The sequence below is a fragment of the Dromiciops gliroides genome, chromosome 5 (assembly GCF_019393635.1).
Source record: "Dromiciops gliroides isolate mDroGli1 chromosome 5, mDroGli1.pri, whole genome shotgun sequence".
Taxonomy (NCBI): Eukaryota; Metazoa; Chordata; class Mammalia; order Microbiotheria; family Microbiotheriidae; genus Dromiciops; species Dromiciops gliroides.
Window position 1 is genome coordinate 148,329,249 of NC_057865.1, and position 21,222 is coordinate 148,350,470.

The window sequence follows — 21,222 nt, forward strand, 5'->3', positions numbered from 1 at the left end:
GGAAAATTCAATCAATCCAAAAGATTGCTTTCTTAAGGGATGCTTATTAATTATATTAGCAAACATGGTGATTTATAAATAATTAATATAGAAAATTATCACAATCCCCTTTCGTTTTCATCTTAGAGGATATGACTTGGGGCAATAGATTACAGGTGCACCTCAGCTGATAATTATATGCGCCTCCAGATCCTAGGTCATATCTTAGCTTGTTGTCAAACTTAGCTTGTTGGTTTAATGATATTTAGTGCCATTTATGTCAAGCTCAGTAGGGAGCAAAATCTAATTTAAATATCTGCCCCATATCTCCAACATCCAGACTTCCTATTTTCTTCTCAACCCACAAATGAGAATACCCTTGCAGGCTGGATTTGTGGGATCTCAGACTCACAGGCTGCCTCCCCACCAGGCTGCTTGCAGCCCCCCCAAGGTATATTATACAGCCTGTTGTTCTTTTATTCAGATGAATATGTAATCGGATTAACCAGCCTTTGTGAAGGGGGAGGAAGATTTAGATCTTTATAGAACAAATAGATGAGTATTACAAACTTAAACCAAACATGAAATTTGAGCTTCAGAGTGCTCCAATTTGGTAGAAGTCATTCAGAAACTTCTGCTGTGTTTAGTGAAAATAAACAACAGGGATCCTTCACACCAACAAAATGGCCAGGTAAATATATACGTTTAAAATAGAAATAATTCATGTAGCAAATGAATAGATTAAACTATGGACTTGCATTTTTAAAATTCAAAATCAAAATAAAGTAGGTAACCTTTTAACTTGGAAGCTTTGTTGATAAAGAGGAAAAGGTGGTATTATTTCACTGAAGATTGTACTAACCTTTTCTCTGTGACCCAATTTCTCCTCAAGCTAGTAAGCAGAAAATGTGGAGTATATAGAGTGAGTCTTTTGATGAGAAGAATTATAGTTATCTTTGGACCAGTGAAAGTTGGAGTAAATATAAATATAAATACTACCTATGGATGACAGAGGAGCCTACAAGAGGAGGAAGAAGCCCCTCTCTACTAGAGATTCATTTGTTTACAGTTAATAAAAAGTGGAAGGAGAAGGGACCTCATTTATTATATGACTTTGTAGTTTCATTTAAGAAGTTGTTAGGGCAACCTTAAGGAGGGGGGAGGGGAGGGAGGGAGAGAGGGATAGAATTTGGAACTCAAAACTTTAAATAAATAGATATTAAAGATGAAAAGATGTTGGTAGGGTTTTCCTTTTAGTTCTCTTGAAAATGAGAAGTAGCATGATTGTTCAGGGGAAGAAAGTAGTCATCAGTGTCAAATGCTTCAGAGAAGTTAAAAAATACTAATGCCACTTATCTAGCACTTTAAGATTGCAAAGTAGTTTATAAGTATTACCTTATTTTATCCTCATAATGATGAGGAAACTAAGATAGAGGTTAAGTGACTTACCCAGGGTTGCACAGCTATTGAATATCTGAGACTGAATTTAAACTTAGGTCTTCCTCACTCTACCTCTAGCACTCTATCCACTGTGATACCTCACTGGTTTTAAAGGATGGTTATTGCAAAAAAGCCACTAGATTTGGGAATTATGATGTCATTGGTAATTTTGAAGAAATCAGTTCAATCCAATAATGAGATCAGAAGGCAGAATGTAGAGGGTTTAGAAGAGAGGGAAAGGAGAAAGGAAGTGGAAGTAGAAGCATCAAATGAAATTGACATTTCCAAGGATTTTAGCTGGAATAGGGACAAGAGGCATAAAATTATTGGGCAGGCATGGTAGTATCTAGGGAGGTCAACTTAGAACCTCATAGAACTATCTGGGCTATTGGGAGGTTAGGTGATTTGCCCATGGTCACAGTTTTTCAGAGATGTGTCTTGATCCCATGTTTCTGATTCCAAGGCTGCTTCTCTATTCACTATACACACTAACTTCCATCATTCCCTTTAAGTGCCTAAATAAATATTTCTTTTAATTAAATTGAAGAAAAATATTTTTGACATTGAAAATATGGAATTGGCCAACTTTGCGTTACGTCAGTAAGGCAAATATGATGTGTATCTGACATGAGGGTGTCCCTACATGTGATTGTGCTATTTAGATTAGTCTAGTATCTTCAGAAATAGAAGAGAGAGATCAACAACTATAACCTTTAGAGGTCATTAACTATAACAAATTTCATATAGAGATGAGGAAACTGAGCCCAGAGAATTTAATTACAATAGGAATATCTGGAATTGGTATTTAAAGACCTGGACTCAAATCCTGTTTTGTTTTTATTATCTATGTTACCTGGGGAAAATCACTTAATCACCTTATGTCTCAGGTAATCTTCATCTGGAAAATGAAAGGGATGGTCTTGATAACCTCTATGGCTCTTTCCATCTCTAAATCAATGATCTTATGATCCAAAGTGTCTTGCCAATGGTCAATGAGCTAATTAACAGCACAACCAAAGCTAAAACAGAAGTCTTCTGAATCCCAGTCAAGTGTTAGGTCTGTCACAGTACCCTTGTTCTGTAAAATATCCAAAGTTATATAATGATAGGTGTGTAATAGTAGACCTGAATATTTAGTACATTTCAAAGTCCTGTCATTTCAAGAGTAGGTGTTTCCTCAGGATTTTTTTTTTTTGCTTATAGAGTTCCCTTGCTTATTTCTCACTAAAGAGAGCTTCATAGCTCACATAATATTTATAAACATTTATGTTTCCTAGGAATGCAATTTTGTTTATGATTTTTTAATCAGCCAACAGTAACAGAAAGAACAATAAAGACTGATTTTTGAAGCAAAGAGTAGCTTTACGCAACTTTCAAATAGTCTGCAAAATGTATAATGTGCCTGTGGTAATGTTGCAAAATATATTTTATGTAAACTTATTCTCAAAAGTTATTAATATGTACAAGTAAAAATTAAGGGACAAAGATTACCAACCCTGTCCCTCAGCTATGTCTTACATTCTCCTATACACAATTTCATCATTTTCATTTTTAAAAATACTCTAAAAGAGGCCAACGCCTAGAAAGAGACATAATCTGCATCATTTATAAGACCTGTTTCTTTCGTGGATCACTAGGCTGAGTGTTTTAATTGAGATAAATGGAGCATAGAAAAGATCAATGAACCAGTATGCATTTACCTTTTATGAGCAAAAAGAAAGGCTATTTTTTGGTAGTGTGGTGGCATGTTGAAAAGTCATTCAGTTTTCTTCTTCAAACTGTTATTTTCCAATGGGGGAATCCTTACAAAATATGAACATCAAAAAAATACTGTTAAAGATAAAATAAAATATCCAAAATGTCCTTGCATTTTGGATCTAGCTTTAGTAAAGGCATATCTAAAAGGCTCTGTTATTTAACTAGTAGTTAAATGCTGATCTAAAAATCAGGAGATCTATAATCGTGCATGTAGTCTTGGGAAATAACTAAAAATTTGCGTGTTCCTGTTTCTCCCATCTGCAGAAGATTCCATGCACATAGTGATTATCACATTGGCCCTGGCCAAGATGAAATGATAAAAAGAAGAAGGAATTTCAATGACTTTTGAAGCTCATGTAATTAATAAAAACTGTGTCTTTGAAAGAACTAAAGTAGAGCTCTTACATAGCTTTAGTCATGGGATATAGGTACTTTATAAATGTTTCTTGCTTAAGTGATTGATTTAATAGAACTAGCACCCATCGATTGGGTATCTAAATTGATAGGTTAAACACACTAAAATTAATCTTAATTTGTCATTGGCTTTGACTAGAGGAGAAGGATGAAGAGGGTGTGTTGAGAAATAGTACAAAACAATTCAGTTTCCTAATGGGAAAAATATCTCCATGCAATAGGAGAACTTTAAAAATTAAGTAACTAGCAAGTAGTTATTTACATAAACCCTTTCCTTTACTGTAAAATTACCCAATGGCACAACTACACCTGCAAAGCAAAATATTTTAAATAGGAAAATGAGCTACTCATCCATATTGACAAACCAAATATAAAACATCAATTTAAGAAGACATATTTCTTTGATAGCAATAATAGCTAGCATTTATACAACCCTTTAAGATTTGCAAAGAGCCTTACAAATATTGAATATACTGTCTGCCTTTTCAAAGTTGGTAGGGGAGGGAAGGACAGAATTTAGAAGTCAAAATTAAAATTTAAAAGTGCTTTAAATTGTTATTACGTGTAATTGGGAATTTTATATATAAGGGGATACATAGTAAAAAAAAAAACTAAGACAAAACATCCCTTCCAAACCAAGGCATATTTTGGCATAAATACATACAGAGTACAAGGGAAAGTAGATACTAGCTTAGAAAGCACTTGTGGCAAAGGAATAATTCAGAACTCCTAGTTGCTAGAAATTCTTTTTTCACTTTTAGAAGTCATAATGAAGTTTCCATTAGGAAAGCTGGTAAAGTCAGTAACTACATTTCCTCAGTATCTCTAATTTGTCTACAAATCATGGTTATACCTAGGACCAGCTAAGAGGGAAAGCCCAAATGCTCTCGTCATTTGAAGTTTGCAAAGTCGTTTTCCTTGGGGGGAGAGGAGGGAGATGTGACAAAGATGCTGTCCTCCCAACCTCCCAACCTCCAAGTGATTCCCTTTCAGAGGCTTAGATATAACTGCTCTACCTATAGACTGAGCTTCTATTAGAATTTCAGCTTCTGAATAGCCTTGCTGTTGTATCCAAGACCTACCAGTTCTTTTTCAACAGTCCCACCAACAGTTCATTTCATCCAATGGTTTGAAGCACATCCCTTCTTCCCAGTTTGATCAACCAGGTTGTTTGTACCAAGTTTCTGCTTTTGATTGTTTCAACAGTGGTATAAAGGAATTGTTTACATCTATTTTATATATTAGACTATTGTACATCATCAGAGAATTCTGACTTGATAAAGATCAGAGTATATTGTAGTTATTTTTATAGGGGTAGAGGTCATTGATTCAATGGGAATTTCTAGGTGAAAGCTAGGTGGTGCAGTGGATAAAGCAACAGTCTTGGATGTAGGAGGACCTGAGTTCAAATCCAGCCTCAGACATTTGACACTTAAACTAGCTTGTGACCCTGGGCAAGTCACTTAACCCTCATTGCCCCACCAAAAACAAAAAACAAAAAAACAAAAAAAAAACATGGAAATTTCTAGGCTTTCTGAGCTCTACTGAGGTAAAGTAAAATTCCACCTACACCCCACCCTTACACTTCAAATTACTGGTTGTACCTTTTCTCATGCCCTTGACTCACTTGCTTCACATTACTATTTCCAGACCTTCCTCTATATCCATTCTACAACCTCTCTTCCTTGAGGGCTGATTCTATACAAATTTACCACCCAGTCTAAATCCTAGTGTTTTTCAAACAGAGCATTCTTTCTCCTTTTTCAAAAAGTTCAGGACCTGACTCACACTCATCTTTTCCACTACAACTCCTGTTCTCATACCCTGACACTTCAACCTACCCCACAGGAATACTGGGAGGCTTAAATGAGATTATATATGTGAGACATTTTACAGACTTTAAAGCACTCATCTTGGAATTAAAATTTAATTACTGTGATTGAATACTGTTGTGCTAAGAGAAATTATGAGCAGGACGGTTTCTTAGGAAAACAGGAAGAGTTTATATGAACTGATGCAAAGTGAAGTGAGAAGAGTCAGGAGAACATTGTACACAGTAAAAAGCGATATTGTAATGATGATCAACTGTAAAAGGTTTAACTCTAATCAAGACAGTAACTCAAGACGATTACAAAGACCCCATCATAAAAAAAGAGATAGTAGAGGATAGAAGGGCTTGGCATACTATGGTCCATGGGGCCACAAAGAATCTGCCGTGACTGAACAACAACAACATAATGAAAAATGCTATCAACCTCCAGAAAAAATAACTGATGAACTCTGAGTGTAGATTAAAGCATAGTTTGGGGTTTTTTTTACTTTATTTTTCTTGGGGTTTTTTGTCTTCATTTTCTTTTGAAACATGGCTAATATGGAAATATGTTTTACTTGACTTCACATGTATGATCAATGTAATATTAATGTTTCCTCAAAGGATGGGATAGGAGCAGGAGGCAGGAAGCAAATTTGAAACTCAAACATTTTAAAATTAATATTTAAAAATTTTACATGTATTTGGGAAATATTTAGTGAAATAAAAATGTATTTTACAAAATCAATTACAAAAGTACATGATGAGGAAATTATGCATAGAAAGTGATTATTGGATAGAAAATATAGGGGATTTAGTGGATGACAAGCTTAATGTGCATTAGTAATATGATATGACAGCCCAAAAAGCTGGCTGAAGGCCAGAGAAATCCAGTGACTTGCCAGTAGTCATGGAGCATATGTCAGAGGTGAAATCTAAACCTAGAACTTCCAGACTCCAAGCCCAGCACTCCATCCAATCTGTCATACCTGACTTGAAGTCAAGAAATTCTGAGTTCTTGTCACACCTGTGATAATTATTAATGGCATGACAATTGGAAAGTCATTTAATCTCTCTAAAACTCAGGAAAAATTTTAAGATGTAAACAGGATTTTAGCTACTCTAGTGGTGTACAGTACCACTCTGAGAAAATGATCAGAGATCAACATATCTTGGTGCCCCTAGATACATTGTGGTGTAGATCAGTCTTCTTTATCACAGTCAGTCAGTATACATTTTTAAGTGTCTTTGATTCCATGCAGTTGCTCCCTAACACTATTAGCTTCTTATCAAGCTCTCCCGCTTTTGTCCCAGGGTCCTGCACACCTGATTGATCAAAGATCTTCAAGTACCGCCCCCCAGATCTAGTACAATGCAATCTAATCTTTTTTTCAATGCATATGTAGGTAAATCCCCCATTTCTCTCTCTCTCTCTCTCTCTCTCTCTCTCTCTCTCGCTCTCGCTCTCGCTCTCGCTCTCGCTCTCGCTCTCGCTCTCTCTCTCTCTCTCTCTCAATAAGCCCTTAATGAATGATTTTTCATTCATTCATTCATACTGGCATGTTATTTTTAACCTGTAGAGAGATTTTGGAGTCTACATTTTTCTCATGCAATAAATGCATTAGCTATTTTCCTCAGCCAGCTTTGTGACATTTGCACTTTGATAAGCCATATGTGACTTTATGTCATCTAGAAGAGTAATTAAATTTAATCTTCCTGACTCCAAAGGGCAGGGAACCAGTGAATGAAAGTTTCAAAGAATGAGATTTTTAGCTCAATATGAAGAAAATTTTCCTAATAATCAAAATGTCCCAGAAGTGGATTTAGTTAATTCAGAGCATGTAAAGCTTTTAAAAGAAGACTGACTGTCCAGTCTTCCATTGTTTGGATTTCATAGAATTCTCAAGTTATAATTTGATCTAGATGACCTCTGAGAACCCTTCAAGGCAACCCTAAGATTCGATGATTCTGCAATTCTATACAATGGGATACAAGAACCCAGTCACTTGATGTCTGAAATATAAGAAATAAAACTCAACTATCAAGAGCTTGGAGTCACCAATATTTTTTCTCACACCTTAAAGTTTATATTAACAGCTTTATTACTTTTGAGATGACCCATTAAGAAGGGAGCTGTCCTTGCTTAAGTAAGGTAGGTAATTATATTTATTTAGACTTATCTCACCCATCTTAGTCTTGTTCTATTTCAGGTGGGATATCTTGGGAGCTGTCGTTGGCAATGAATGTGGAACCCTAGAATCAGGTTTATCCATGATCTTCCTAAAAGAAGGAGAGAGAAAAATATGTACTCCTTACATGGACACCACAGAGTATGGAAATCTGAGGTTTTATTTCACTATGGGTAAGTAAATGCATTTTTGTAAACATTCTACCTCAACCAGATCTTGTGTTAGAATTCATCCCTGGGGAAATTTGATTGTTTAGGAGTATCTGTAGTAGGAAAGGAAATACTCATAAAATCTGAGCCACAGACCTAGTGGTCAAAAGAGGAGACTGGGATGATTACACAAGTGTAATATTAACTCATCTACAAAGAATATTAGCCATGGTGTATTCATCATCCTGCTAAGAAGCAAAATTCCTTAATAGCCCTTTCATGCAATGGTCATAGCATAAATGATGACAAAAGTTGCAGAAAAATGAAAGCAGTCTATTATGACCAACCCCGCAAGATTCCCAAAGGATTTCTTTCCATTAGGATGAGGCATTTGTTTTCATGCATATAGTTCTATTACATATCCTTTTCTGAGATGAAAAGTTCTGAAGATTTTATGGTATATTACAGCACTCTATATTTTTTATTCTTTTCCAATGCTATAAAATTTGGGGATCAAACTTGTTTTTTTCTATGGTACAATGGAAAAACACTGGCTCTGGCGTCAGGAGGGCCTAGGTTCAGAAGCCATTTTCATGCTTTCCACCTGTGTGATATTGGGCAAATCACTTAACTTCCTTGGACCTCAGTTTCTTCATCTGTCAAATTAAGGGTTTGGATGACACAGCCTTTCAGGTCCCTTCTAGCTTTAGAGCTATGATCCTAAGATCTTTATTCTCTTAAACATATATAAATATCAAGTATTGGGGAAAATCCACAGAGGAAGTAGGTATTGTAATTAGGGACATATTAAAGTCATTGTTTCAAACAGTAAGTGACAAAATTATGTGTTCTGTCAGTGGAAGTCATTCCAGAGTGGTATACAATTGTCACATGCTTCAAATGACCAGGAAACAGGAATGAACTTTTCCAAGCTTTTTGAATCATGGCAACACTTGGAAGAGTAACAGGAAATAAATTTTGGCCACCTTCTGAACTTATGTTAGTTTTTATTCTAACAGGACAAACAGGCCTGTTGTCTCACCATCAGCATAGCCTCTCCAGCAGTCTCATCCATTTCATCTCCACCTCTCCAGGCGTTCTCTGTTTTATAAAATGAAGGCTGTGTATAAGCTAAAGCAAAATGTAAAAATGAAGTTTTAACTGCCTCCATTCAAAAACAGCACACAGCTTTGACTCAGAAATGATTTATACATTAAAATGTCATTTATAGGGGCAGCTAGGTGGCACAGTGGATAGAGCACCGGCCCTGGAGTCAGGAGGACCTGAGTTCAAATCCGGCCTCAGACACTTAACATTTACTAGCTGTGTGACCCTGGGCAAGTCACTTAACCCCAATTGCCTCACTAAAAAAAAAATGTCATTTATTGAATTTAAAAATCCAGATTTCAACTTAAGTATAATTTTATTCAATATAGTTCCTAGGAAACCTTGGAAAGGTCATTTCTATTATACATTACCAAACATCCTAGTTGTATTTGTTTTCACCCCATTTTGAACAACACTGTTATTGTGTAATAATTTGATTTCTATTTCTCATATCATAATACTATCATATATACAAATTCTTCATATAGTAGGTTGCTGAGTAAGAAAGATCAATCCAAATTAGATGAAATTAATCTAAACAAGGGAGATCATCAGGAAAATCTAGTACTTAACAGTCATCTGAGTTCCTCAAAGTCTTGTACTGAAAAAAAATTAAATTCCCACTTACAGTGGGGAAAGAGGGAGAGTGGAATGCGAGATGATAGCCGTCTTCAGATATTTATAGGATGGCTTTACAGAACTAAGGGGTAGAATTTGGGGGGAAGTAGATAGGAGTTATTGTAAGAAACACTCAAGAATCAGAAACATCGTTCTAAAAATGAAATGTACAGCCATGGGGAACCATGAGTTCTAGGTGACTAGGTGACTAGTCAGAGATTCACATCTGAGTAGGGCTTGGACACCATGAATTCTGATGTCCCTTCCATACGTAAGAGCATATTATTCTGCTAAATTTCAGAGAAAAGATCAGTTCAGATTTAATCCACTACAGACACACATTGGCCTTCAATACTTTTTTCACATGAATATTCTTCTAACATATGGCCAATTTAGTCAAGCAGGTCTCACTGTTCATTCCTCCACCTACTCTGTTGTGTCTGGGTACTTACTATACCTTGGTCCATGCTGTTTTAACCACTTGCAGTGAACTTCTTGTTCCTTTCCATTTAATCTAAATTCATCCCACTTGTAAACACCCAGCTCGGTTTTTTTTTTTCTTTTTTAATGCATCCTTTTCTGACCATTCTAGTCCACACTGATCTCCTCCTATCAACCACTAGTGTACCTGGAGCCACACCTACCCAATATGGCCCTGCATCACTCTCTCATTGTTTTGTGTACAGTTGTATATGTTTGTGGTATGACTCTAGTAAATTCTATGCTCCTTCAGTCCAGGGACCATTTTTGTCTAAGATTCATTTTGTTTATCCCACAGTATTCAGAAGATTAGTAGGCATTTACCTTTGGCACAAAGCAAGAATATGAGACTTGTATTTTTATCTCATCTAACCCTGTCAGATTATCAACTCCTTGAGGGAAAGTATTATGTTTCCTTCAAATCATCATTTCAGTTCGACAAACGTTTATTGAGCACTTACCAAACATAAATAATTGTTCAAGGTATGGAGGATCCCAAGACAAAAAGTGATGGAACTCCTCCCTTCCAGAGTTTATGATATGGTAGAGGGACAAGACATGCCTACAAAAAAACTATAAAATAGCCTAGAGTTTTTGAGTACATTTTGTCATTGTTGTTCAGTTGTTTCAGTCCCGTCTGATTCTTCATGACCCTATTTGGGGTTTTCTTGGCAAAGATACTGGAGTGGTTTTCTATTTCCTTCTTCAGCTCATTTTACACATGAGGAAACTGAGGCAAACAGGGTTAAGAAACTTGTCCAAGGTCACACAATTAAGTGTCTGAGGCCAGATTTGAACTCAAGTCTTCCTGACTCTAGGCCCTGAATTCTGTCCACTGTGCCAGCCCTGTTCAAGTATATAGGCAATATTAGAGAAAGGGAAAGAGATGGGGCTTGTGATCTGGGCCTTGAAAGGAGAGATTGATTTTAAAAAGCAGATATACAGAGAAAGTCTGTTTCAGACTTGGAACATGGAGTGTGTAAATGCTCAGAGATGGGAAATGCCAATGAAATGTAAGTGGCTAATAGTCCAATTTTCCTTGAATGTAGACTATGTCAATCAATCAGTATTTAAGTACGTCTCTATGCCTGGCCATAGGCTATGTGCTGGGGATATAAGTACAAAGAATGAAACAATCTCTACTCACAATAAGCTCATATTATGAAGGAAAAGAATATTATAGAAGGCTAGAAAGGGAGGTTGGAGGCAGATTGCAAATGTTTTGAATGCCAGAATTTTCTATTTAATCGTATAATCACGGGGAAGAGCCTAAATATTTTTGAGCAGGTCAGTCCTGTGATCTTGGCATTAGGAAGATGTCTTTGGTTGTGCTTTGCAGGATGGATCAGAGAAAGGAGAGCCCCACACAGGGGAGAACAGTTAAGAAGGTGTTTCCATAGTCCAAGTGAGATGTCATTGTATGTAGTGTTTGATTAGAAAGAAAAGAAAATGGGCATGCAATATGGCAGAAGTAGAATTAAAGGGAATTAGCAAGTGACTAGATATAGAGAGTATACAGAAAGGCAAGAGTCAAAGATGATGAAGCTCAAGTGACTGGGAGAATAATTGTGTCATCAAAAGAAATAGAGGAGCAGCTAGGTAGCACAGTGGATAGAACACCGGCCCAGGAGTCAGGAGGACCTGAGTTCAAATCTGACCTCAGACACTTGACACTTACTAGCTGTGTGACCCTGGGCAAGTCACTTAATCCTCATTACCCTGCAAAAAAAATTCAGCAGACAGTTGGAAATATGGGACTGAAGCTCAGGGAAGAATATCAATTTGGTAACTGCAAAAGAGATTGTTTTAGAAAAAGACCAGAAGCAGGTGGACAGATTGAATGCCTATGGCAGTGGTCTAGTGAGAGCTGATGAGGACCTGAATTAGGGCTTCTGCTATCTGATTGGAGAAGATGTGAGAGGTATTATGGAGGCAGAATCAACAAGACTGACAAATGATTCAGTGGGGGATGGGGGAATGGAGATCTGGATGAGGGAGAATGAAGAACTAAGGATGACTGAAATTTGTGAGCCTGATTAACTAAAAAGACAAGTGGGCTCTCAAGAGTAATAGGAAAGCTTGTAGAAGCAAGACATTTGATTTGTGTTTTGAGATGCCTATGGTACATGTACCACTACCACCCCAACTCATATTCCTGTTTTTATTATGTATATCTGAGCAACAAAGCCTGAATTGTTTTGATGTTATATTTTTCCCCTCCTCCCCACCAAAATCTAGCTCATTACAGTTTCAAATGGTCTTTGGTTTCACCAATGGTGGTGCTTCCTTTGTTGATATAGATTATAGCCCTTTTATGTAGAATTTCAGTTGGAAGGATCTTCCATCATCATCTAGTCCAACACATACCAGAAAGGGAGTCCACTACTTGCCAAGGGCTCCTATTCCATTTGAGGATAGCTCTAATTGTTATAAAGTTTGTGCTTACCTCAGGCCTAAATCGTTTTCTTTGCAACTTTCACCCTTGCTCCTAATTCTTCCCTCAGGGGATCGAACACGTGTAAATCTAATATCTAATCTCTCTCCCTCTCTCTCTCTCTCTCTCTCTCTCTCTCTCTCTCTCTCTCTCTCTCTCTCTCTCTCTCTCTCTCTCTTTTTGGTGGGGCAATGGGGATTAAGTGACTTGCCCAGGGTCACACAGCTAGTATGTGTCAAGTTTCTGAAGCCGGATTTGAACTCAGGTCCTCCTGAATCCAGGGCTGGTGCTTTATCCACTGCACCACCTAGCTGCCCCTTTTCTTTTTTTCTTTCTTTTTTTTGCGTGTGTAAATCTAATCTCTTGCCCACATGACAATCTCTTAAATATATGAAGACAACTGTCATGTTCCTGCTGTTCTCTAAGCTAAATGTCCCCATATCCTCCACCTGATCCTCATACGGTGAGGATATATGGCCTCTCATCCTTCTTGTTGCTTTTCTTTGGATGTTTTCCAGTTTATTAATGTGCTTCCTAAAACTTTCCCAGAACAAACACAGTATGCCACATGCGGTGTGGCCAAAGAAGAAATATCTGTTCTCTCTCTCATCCTGATTCCTAGAAGCTCTGTCTTTTTTATTGGAACCCAATATCCCATTAAGGTTTTCTTGGCTGCCAGATCACAGTTGTTTGCTCATTTTGAGTTTGTCTTCCACTAAAACCATCAGATCTTTTTTGGACAAAATTACACCCAACCTTCTCTCCCCTGTTTTATACTTATGAGACTGATTTTTTTTAAATCTAAATATAAAACATAACATTTATAGCCATTACAATTTGATTCAATGCAGCGTTCTAACCCATCAAAGTTTTTCTCAGTTCTGAATCTGTCATCCAGTACCTTAATGATCTCTGCCATCTGCAAATTTCCTAAGGATGCAGTCTATGCTTTTATCTGAGACACTGATAAAAGTGTTAAACAGCACAGTGCCAAGCACATATCCTTGGGCCATTGGACAGGAGATCTTCTTTAATGACAACATGAAAGCATTAATGATCCAGCAAGTTTAGAATTGAACTAAGTAATGAGAGACTTTCCCCAAAAATCATCCATAGAGGATATAACCATCAGATTGGTGGCCTTTTGGTTATCTTGAGGGAACCAAGGTTTTATTGTCTCTCATTCTTATCACATAAATAGCTCATCTTGATTTTTGGTCTTTTATAAGCTTAAAAATGCTCTTTACCTCCCTTCTGTAATATGAATGATGTTTGGTAACATGCTGCAGCCTGGTCATATAGCCAGTACAAGCAAGATTATTACCATTTTACAGATGGGGAAACTGAGTCAGAGAATATAAACAGCATCCAAAGCCATACAGTAGTATGTCAGAATTATTATAAATAATAAACAAATAGCTGCAAAATTTAATTAAAGAATATGTACTAAAAAAATCTTTGTTGATTGGTTTTCTTGATATAAACCAAACTCCTGAAGTTTTCCTTAAAACTATTTCTCACCTTTAAAAACTTTTCATCTAGATGCTTTTCAATTTGGAATCTAAGAGCTTGAAATTACCCTGTGAAAGATCCTCTGGTCTTCACTTTTTCTTCCTTGCACATTATAGTCATATGAACAATGAGAAAAAGAATTTAACTTTCAATAGGAACTCATGTCACTGCACCTTCCCAAGAATGATGAATCCACCCCTGAGGAGTTCTTTAGATGAATTCCATAGTGTTTTTAATGTCACTGTTACCAATGGTCTTTCCTCTTCTGTCACTTTTTAGGGCAAAGGGGAGCTCCCAGGTGTCTTTGAGACCTTTTAATTATTAGTTCTTTCTGAAAGAAAAATGTAGCAAAAAAGAAAAAATGTAGCAGCCAAAATATGTTCATGAACAAGCAGAAAATGAAGAAAATAGAGATCTAATTCATGGGCTGAGTTTTTTTTTTTCATAAGCACTTGCATTGATGCTATTAACATAGTCTTAATTTAATTGTAACCTTTGTCTTTCTCAATGCTCATCTATTGATAATGGTTTATTATGGACTTCATGCTGAATTACATTTCTGAAAAGAACATTTTGTTTTAGTTTGAATTTTTCCCCAGGAACCATCATTTAGAATTGTCTTTATGAGCCGTACTCATCATTAGCAAAAAATATACTCTATCTTGCTCTGAGTATAGGCCATTTGCCTAAAATGAGACTACTTTGAAAAAATACAGGTACAAATAAAATGAGTTATGCAAAGCCTTATTATAATTTTAACACATTTATTTCAAATAAGTTAGTTAAAATAATAAGTTTCCCATCATTGTGTAACTGAAGATATTATTGCCTCTTTTGATGCATGATAGACTTTTCTCAGGTTTTCTACAAACAAGTTTTGAGGGAGAAAGTATACATTATATTTCCTCACCAATGTTGTTATTAGGATTTGAAGAATAAAGCTCAGAATAACGTGTAAAATTGAGATGAATCACCAAAGGCCACTTCACAATAGATCAGTTCTCAAAGAAACAAATTTTTCAAAAGATTGAGTATTAATGACTACAATAAAATGTGCAATCGTGCACAGCTCCAAACTTCCAGCTGAAATGAAAGATCTATAAAGACATGATAAGATCCAGTAGACTCTTTGGGTCTTGAACCACAAAACATCTATTTTGGGAGGGATTCAAGAGGATTACATGCGCCATAGTAGAACAGGTTCCCTGATAGAAAGTCTTAAATAGCACCTTGTAATAACATTACCGGTACTTTCACAAACACAGCTACATTGGGATAAGAGTCTAGCCAAGAGATGTATATTAATGGCGCACCTAAGTAGCCACTATATGCAAACCATTTTCAGATGACTGCAAAGCAGGATGGACAGAAGAGTCATTGTGAAAGAAGGTGGAACTTCGTGTCATTCTGAAATGCAAGGAAACATAGCCAGCATGAAGGCTGATCAGGATATGGTGGTTCCATGAGAAGAAAGATATAAGACAAGCCAGAGGTTTAGCTGTAAACAAAAACTACTACAGCAAACTAAGGGACTTTTTCATTCTTCCATAGAAAGAAACACTATCAGTAATTCTGTTTTTGAAAAAAAAAAAAAAGGACATGTTTATATGATAATTGTGTAACGTTGCACTAAGATTTGAGGGACATTCCATGTACACATATACATGTGTGTGTCTATCTGTGTGGTGCTACCTGTTTGTGAAAGTCCTATCAAGGGTTACAAAATATTAGTTCTGACTAACATAATTTGGTAATCATCATAATTTTACAGAAAAGGAAACTGAGGCCCATAAAGGGAAAGTGATTTATTCAAAGTGACACATGTAAGTGGCAACACTAGTGGACTGGAACTCAAACTCAAGTCTTTCAAGTGTTTAACTCCAAGCCCAGGGCTCTTTTCCTCTATTCAAGGCTTCTACCCTGCTGAAGTACAGCTACAATTTAAGGACATTCAGACCAATTAGCATAATTAGCTAACAAGGCCCTGTCCTTTTTTCCTCTTTTTCAAAGTTATCAAAATAAATTCCTCAAAGCTGATAGATTTTGTAATTATCTTTTAATGGATACATTGTTTGGCTTATTTTGTTTACCTCAACTAAACTTAAAGATCATTTTCTATTTGCATTCCTAACAAGTTTATTTCAAAGTATTTTGATACTTCAGTTGATATTGAATAACTTTAAAAGATTCTCTACATTTGGGCAGAGTCCATATGGCCAATCACATGGACAATCCATCTTCAAATGGGCAGTACATCTGTCTCCTAGTAGAAAATAAAGAAAATTATTTTCTAAGATACTTATACTCCAGACAAATTGTCCTGTATTCAGAAGCAAAATTATTTCCCAACAAGAACTCTATTTTTCTGCCAGCAGCACCAATTAGGAATGTATCTAAGTTACAGTTGCTATGGTAACAAGACTTCTTCAGTAGACCTGGTATCAAAGTGATTGACCATCAGAAAGGATACCATTGACATCAGATGCCCTCTAAACCCGAGGTCCCACAGATGCATAGCTGGCAGTGACCTCTGACACCCAATAAGGAAATAAAGTATTCAACTCTTGATTATTAGCAAGGATCTTTCCTTTGGGTGATTGATAGAAGCATAATTTTAATGCCATATTAACCTTCCTTTATCACCCAGTATACTTCTGAGTTACTTCCCCTTCCTTAGAGTTAATATGTACTTAGTAATGCAAAATAATTTCAATATAAAACTGAGAAAAACAGAGTGTGACAAAACAATTCAAATCATACATGTATAGAAATAGTCTGATACTTTGGATTTATTGACTATTTCCTATTATCTATATGATTGTTCCACCCTCATTGATCCAAATAATTAAAAATAGAAATAATTCTATTTATGAATATTAATTAAAGATCTAAAAAGGTTTTTATAGAAAATGAAAGGCAATTATGAAAGAATCCGAAGAACAATGATAAATTATAGCACTAAAGAGTAACAGATTTATGAAAACCAAAAGAAGTATATGGACATTTCTTCCCATGCAGTTATGTTATCAGTATAATTTATCATGGTAAAGAAATATTCATTAATAAGAAATAGACTTCAGCTTTGAAAACAAAGTTCCTATAATCACCTGGGAACCAGTAGGATGTGGCAGGGAATGTTGAACAAAAGATATAGCAGAAATAGCACGTGAATGTATTGGAATATTATTATGCCTAGAGGAATGACAAATATGACTCATTCAGAGAAAGATAAGAAGACTTGTATGCATTGATGTAAAGTGAAATGAGCAGAACCAGTAGGACAATTTAGAAGATAATAGTAACATGAAAGAAAAGTTTGAAAGACCCTAGAACTCTAATCAAAGCTATTAACAATAGCAGCTTCAAAAGATTGATGATGAAACATGCCTTCTACCTCTAGACAGAGGTAGTGAACTAGAGGTGTGAATTTTCAAGCATGACCAATGTGTCAATTTATTTTGTTGCACTCTACATATTTGTTGCAAGGAAAGATTTCTATCATGAGGGGTGTGGGGCTTGGTAGGTAGGTAGGTAGGTAGGTGCTGAACCTCTGGCAGCCAATATACAAAACTCATTTCCCATCTTCAACTAAACGCTTCCTCATATTTGTCCACCTTAACTCAACCTTCCCAATATACCATTCCAGACTCCCTGCCTCTTTCATTGTATCCTTTGGAATGCCTGCTCCATAATTAATAAATCTCCTTTCATCTTAAACTCTTTGTATCACGCCTTCCATTTTCTAACCCTCACAGAACTGCTTCCATGAGCATGCTTTCCTGTACTGGCTATAATTTCATAATCTTCCTAACTCACTGGTCATTAGCAGTTCTTGCTCCCCATTGCCACTTCCAGACCCCCACTACCACCTTCACTAAGAAACCCCATCTTCTTTTGTGGTTCATACAATCAAAATTTACCACCCAATCTAAATCTTACTGATTGTTATCCATCAACCAGCAGGTCATTTGCGTTTCTTCTCCAATGAGTTCAGTTCACCTTATAATCCTTCTCTCCTCCACTTCTCCTACCCTTATAGTTGGGGACTTCAAAGTACACAATGATGCCCCTTCAAATACCCTAACATCCAAATTCCTCAATCTACTAAACTGCCACAACCTGCTCTTCCACTCCATATCTAGTATCCACAAAGAAGACCATACCTTTGACCTCTCCATCACCAGCATGTGTTCAATTTCCCTGTTCATGAACTTGGCAACCCTCTTATCCGATCGTAATCCTTTTTCATTCCATCTTTTCTTTTACTGACTTATCATTCCCTCCATTTCTCAGTTCTTTCTCAGACTATTACTTCTGTACCATATATATTCTTTTGATTTCCCAGTTCCAGTCCTTTGGTAAATCAACTCAACTCTTTACCATCCTCCACCTTTGATTTTCTTGGCCCCTTGTTCAATTGCCAATCATGTTTTTCCAATCCTCCAACTCTGGATTACATCCGGAATCTACCTATTTCTCTCCTGTTCATATGCTGCTGAATGGAAGTGGAGGAAAATTACAACACTGCGCTGACAGGACTTTCTAACTTTTGTACTTTCAAACTTTAACTGAAACAAGGCTCATCACTAGCCTATATTGTATAATGTCAACTCCTTCTGTATTATTTAATCTCATACTCATTTCAGCAGGGCAAATATTATATTCCTCCTTAATTGATTCTCTATTCTACTCTCAATGGTTCATCCAAATGTTCTCTCTCCTTCAATTTCCCAGTGTACCTTCTTCCCCTATCCAGTCAGCTGAGAACCTCATTTCATATTTCACTTTTTTAAAAATTGAGATTTTTCTCCTATCTTCCCCAACTCAAATCACTTAAACATTCTCTTCTACTCTCTCCTCCACTCCTATCTCACTTGATCTTTATTCTTTGGCAAGGCAAACTACATACTCTTGATCACATTCCTTCCCAGCTTCTCTAGCAAGTTGCTCCCACTATCATCCTCACTGTCTTATCTTCAATCAATATTAAATCTCTATATGAGATTTCCCTGCTGCCTACAACTGTTCCAATGTCTCTAATATCTTTTAAAAACCCTCACCTGATCCAACAATCCCTGCTAGCTCTAACCCTATAAGTTTCTTCCCCTTAATAGATAAATTTGAAAAAGCCATTCAAAATCTTTTGACTTTGCCTCTATTTCTTCTCCTCTTCCTATCTTTTCTAGCTATACTCTTCTATATCCCTTGCCCCTAATGGCTAAACTCCCATAAAAAAACACTCAAAACCCTTTTGATATTTGCCTACATTGCTTTCTTCTCCTTCTCTTCTTATCTATCTATAATCTGGTTCCTGACTTTATCATAAAACTGAAACTGTTCTCTCCAAAGTTACTAATGATCTCTTAATTGCCAAGTATATTGGTCTTTTCTAACTCCTGATGCTCCTTGATCTTTGTAGCATTTGACATTGTCCATCACCTTCCTCTTGTAGATACTCTCTCCTCATTTTTTTTTGGTGAGGCAATTGGGGTTAAGTGACTTGCCCAGGGTCACACAGCTAGTAAGTGTCAAGTGTCTGAGGTCAGATTTGAACTCAGGTCCTCCAGAATCCAGGGCCGGTGCTCTATCCACTGTGCCACCTATGTGCCCCTCTCTCCTAAATTTTTAACACTCCTCTCTTCTGGTTCTTTTCCTATCTGTTCAACTACACCTTCTGTTTTCTTTGCTGGTTCTTCATTCATGCCACACCCTCTAACCATTCATCCCCTGATGTCATGTCCTTGGCTGATCCCTTTGTCTTTTTACTTTATACTACCTTATTTAGTTATCTAAGAAGCTCATAGGTTCAATTTTCACTTCTCTATATATGATTCCTAGATCTATATATCCATCCCAAGTATTTCTGCTATCCCACATTTATGAATCTTGGACATCTCAGATTGGATCTCTCATAAATACCTCAAAATTCAACATGTCTAAAACAGAATTTATTATCTCCTCAAACCTTTACAAATTTCTCTGTCAAAGAGGAGGCCACCAACAGCCTCCCAGTTACCCAGACCCACAAACCTCAGTGACATCCCCAACTCTTCATTCTCATACACTTCATGCATCTAATGCATCCATTCTCAACTCTTCCTGTTTCTACTTTTGCAACTTTTCTCATGTATGTCCTTTCCCCTCTGGGATATCATTGCCTCTCTAAAGGCAGGATTATTAAAGCAATCTTCTAAATCCACTGAGCTCATTTCTCCCTACTCTAATCCATACTCCACTCAGCTACCAAAGTGATTTTTATTACAAATCATCATCATCACCATCATATTTGCATAGCACTTTTCAGGTTTATAAAGCATTTTACAAATATCAACTCATTTTATCCTCCCAAAAAGCCTAGGCGGTAGGTACTGTTATTCTCCCTTTATAAATGAGGAAACTGAGGCATGCTATGGTTAAATTACTTTCCAGGGTCATGCAGCTAGTAAATGTTTGAGTACAGATTTGAACTCAGATCTTCTTGACTTGAGGTCCAGTGCTCTATTCTCTCTGCCACCTTGTGGCCCCTTTTTAAAGCACAGATCTGAACATATCACCTGGAGCTCCAGTGGCTCCCTATTACTTCCAGGATCAATCAGATAGAATCTCTTGTTTGGCATTTAAATTACTTCATAACCTGGCCCTTTCCTGCCTTTCTATCCTTCTTATTCCTTACTCTCTTCTACATATTCCATAATCCAGCTAATACTGACTTCCTTGCAGTGCATTGAATCTGACATTTAATCTCCCATCACCATGCCTTTGCACTGGCTTTCCCTCATTCTTCAAATGTTCTGAACTTTTATCTCCTCCTCTTGGTTTTCCTACAAATACATCTCCAATCTCACCTTCTGAAAGAGGCTTTTCCAGGTTCCCCTAGATGCCAATGTTTTCCCCTTTCGGATTGCACATACACAGATATATGTATATGTAAATAGATTTTTTTTATGTACCAAGTTATTTACATGTTGTTACTCCCATTCAGATGTGTGCTTCTTGAGAACAAGAACTGGGCGATTTTTTGCCTTTCTTTGTATTTCCAGCACTTAGCACAGTGCCCAGCACATAGAAGCACGTAATAAATACTTGTTAACTGACTGAAAAAAACAAACCCAAAAAGAGCATCAATAAAACATTTTTAAATGCATGGAAGAAAACAAAAACATTTAGAAGTGAACACAAATAGTATGGTGTTCAGCCTGCCTTCTTAAATTTAATATGAACACAAAAAACCCTAATAAAATTCATTTCCTTATAGATCTTTTTCATATTCTTCTCTGAATATTTAAAAATCTGTTTGTTGATGATTGTTAAGTTCATAATTAAAAAGAATTA

At 36.5% G+C, this 21,222-nt stretch overlaps 1 protein-coding gene across 4 annotated transcripts in view; it reads left to right on the top strand.

The window, feature by feature from the left end:
* The window catches only part of RELN (reelin), a 577,995-nt gene that overhangs the window by 336,286 nt on the left and 220,487 nt on the right, over positions 1-21,222 (top strand). For all 4 annotated transcript variants that reach the window (XM_043965756.1, XM_043965757.1, XM_043965754.1 and 1 more), the window contains exon 12: positions 7,612-7,763. In XM_043965756.1, coding sequence (XP_043821691.1) covers positions 7,612-7,763 — 152 coding nt within the window. The remainder of the gene's footprint in view (positions 1-7,611; positions 7,764-21,222) is intronic.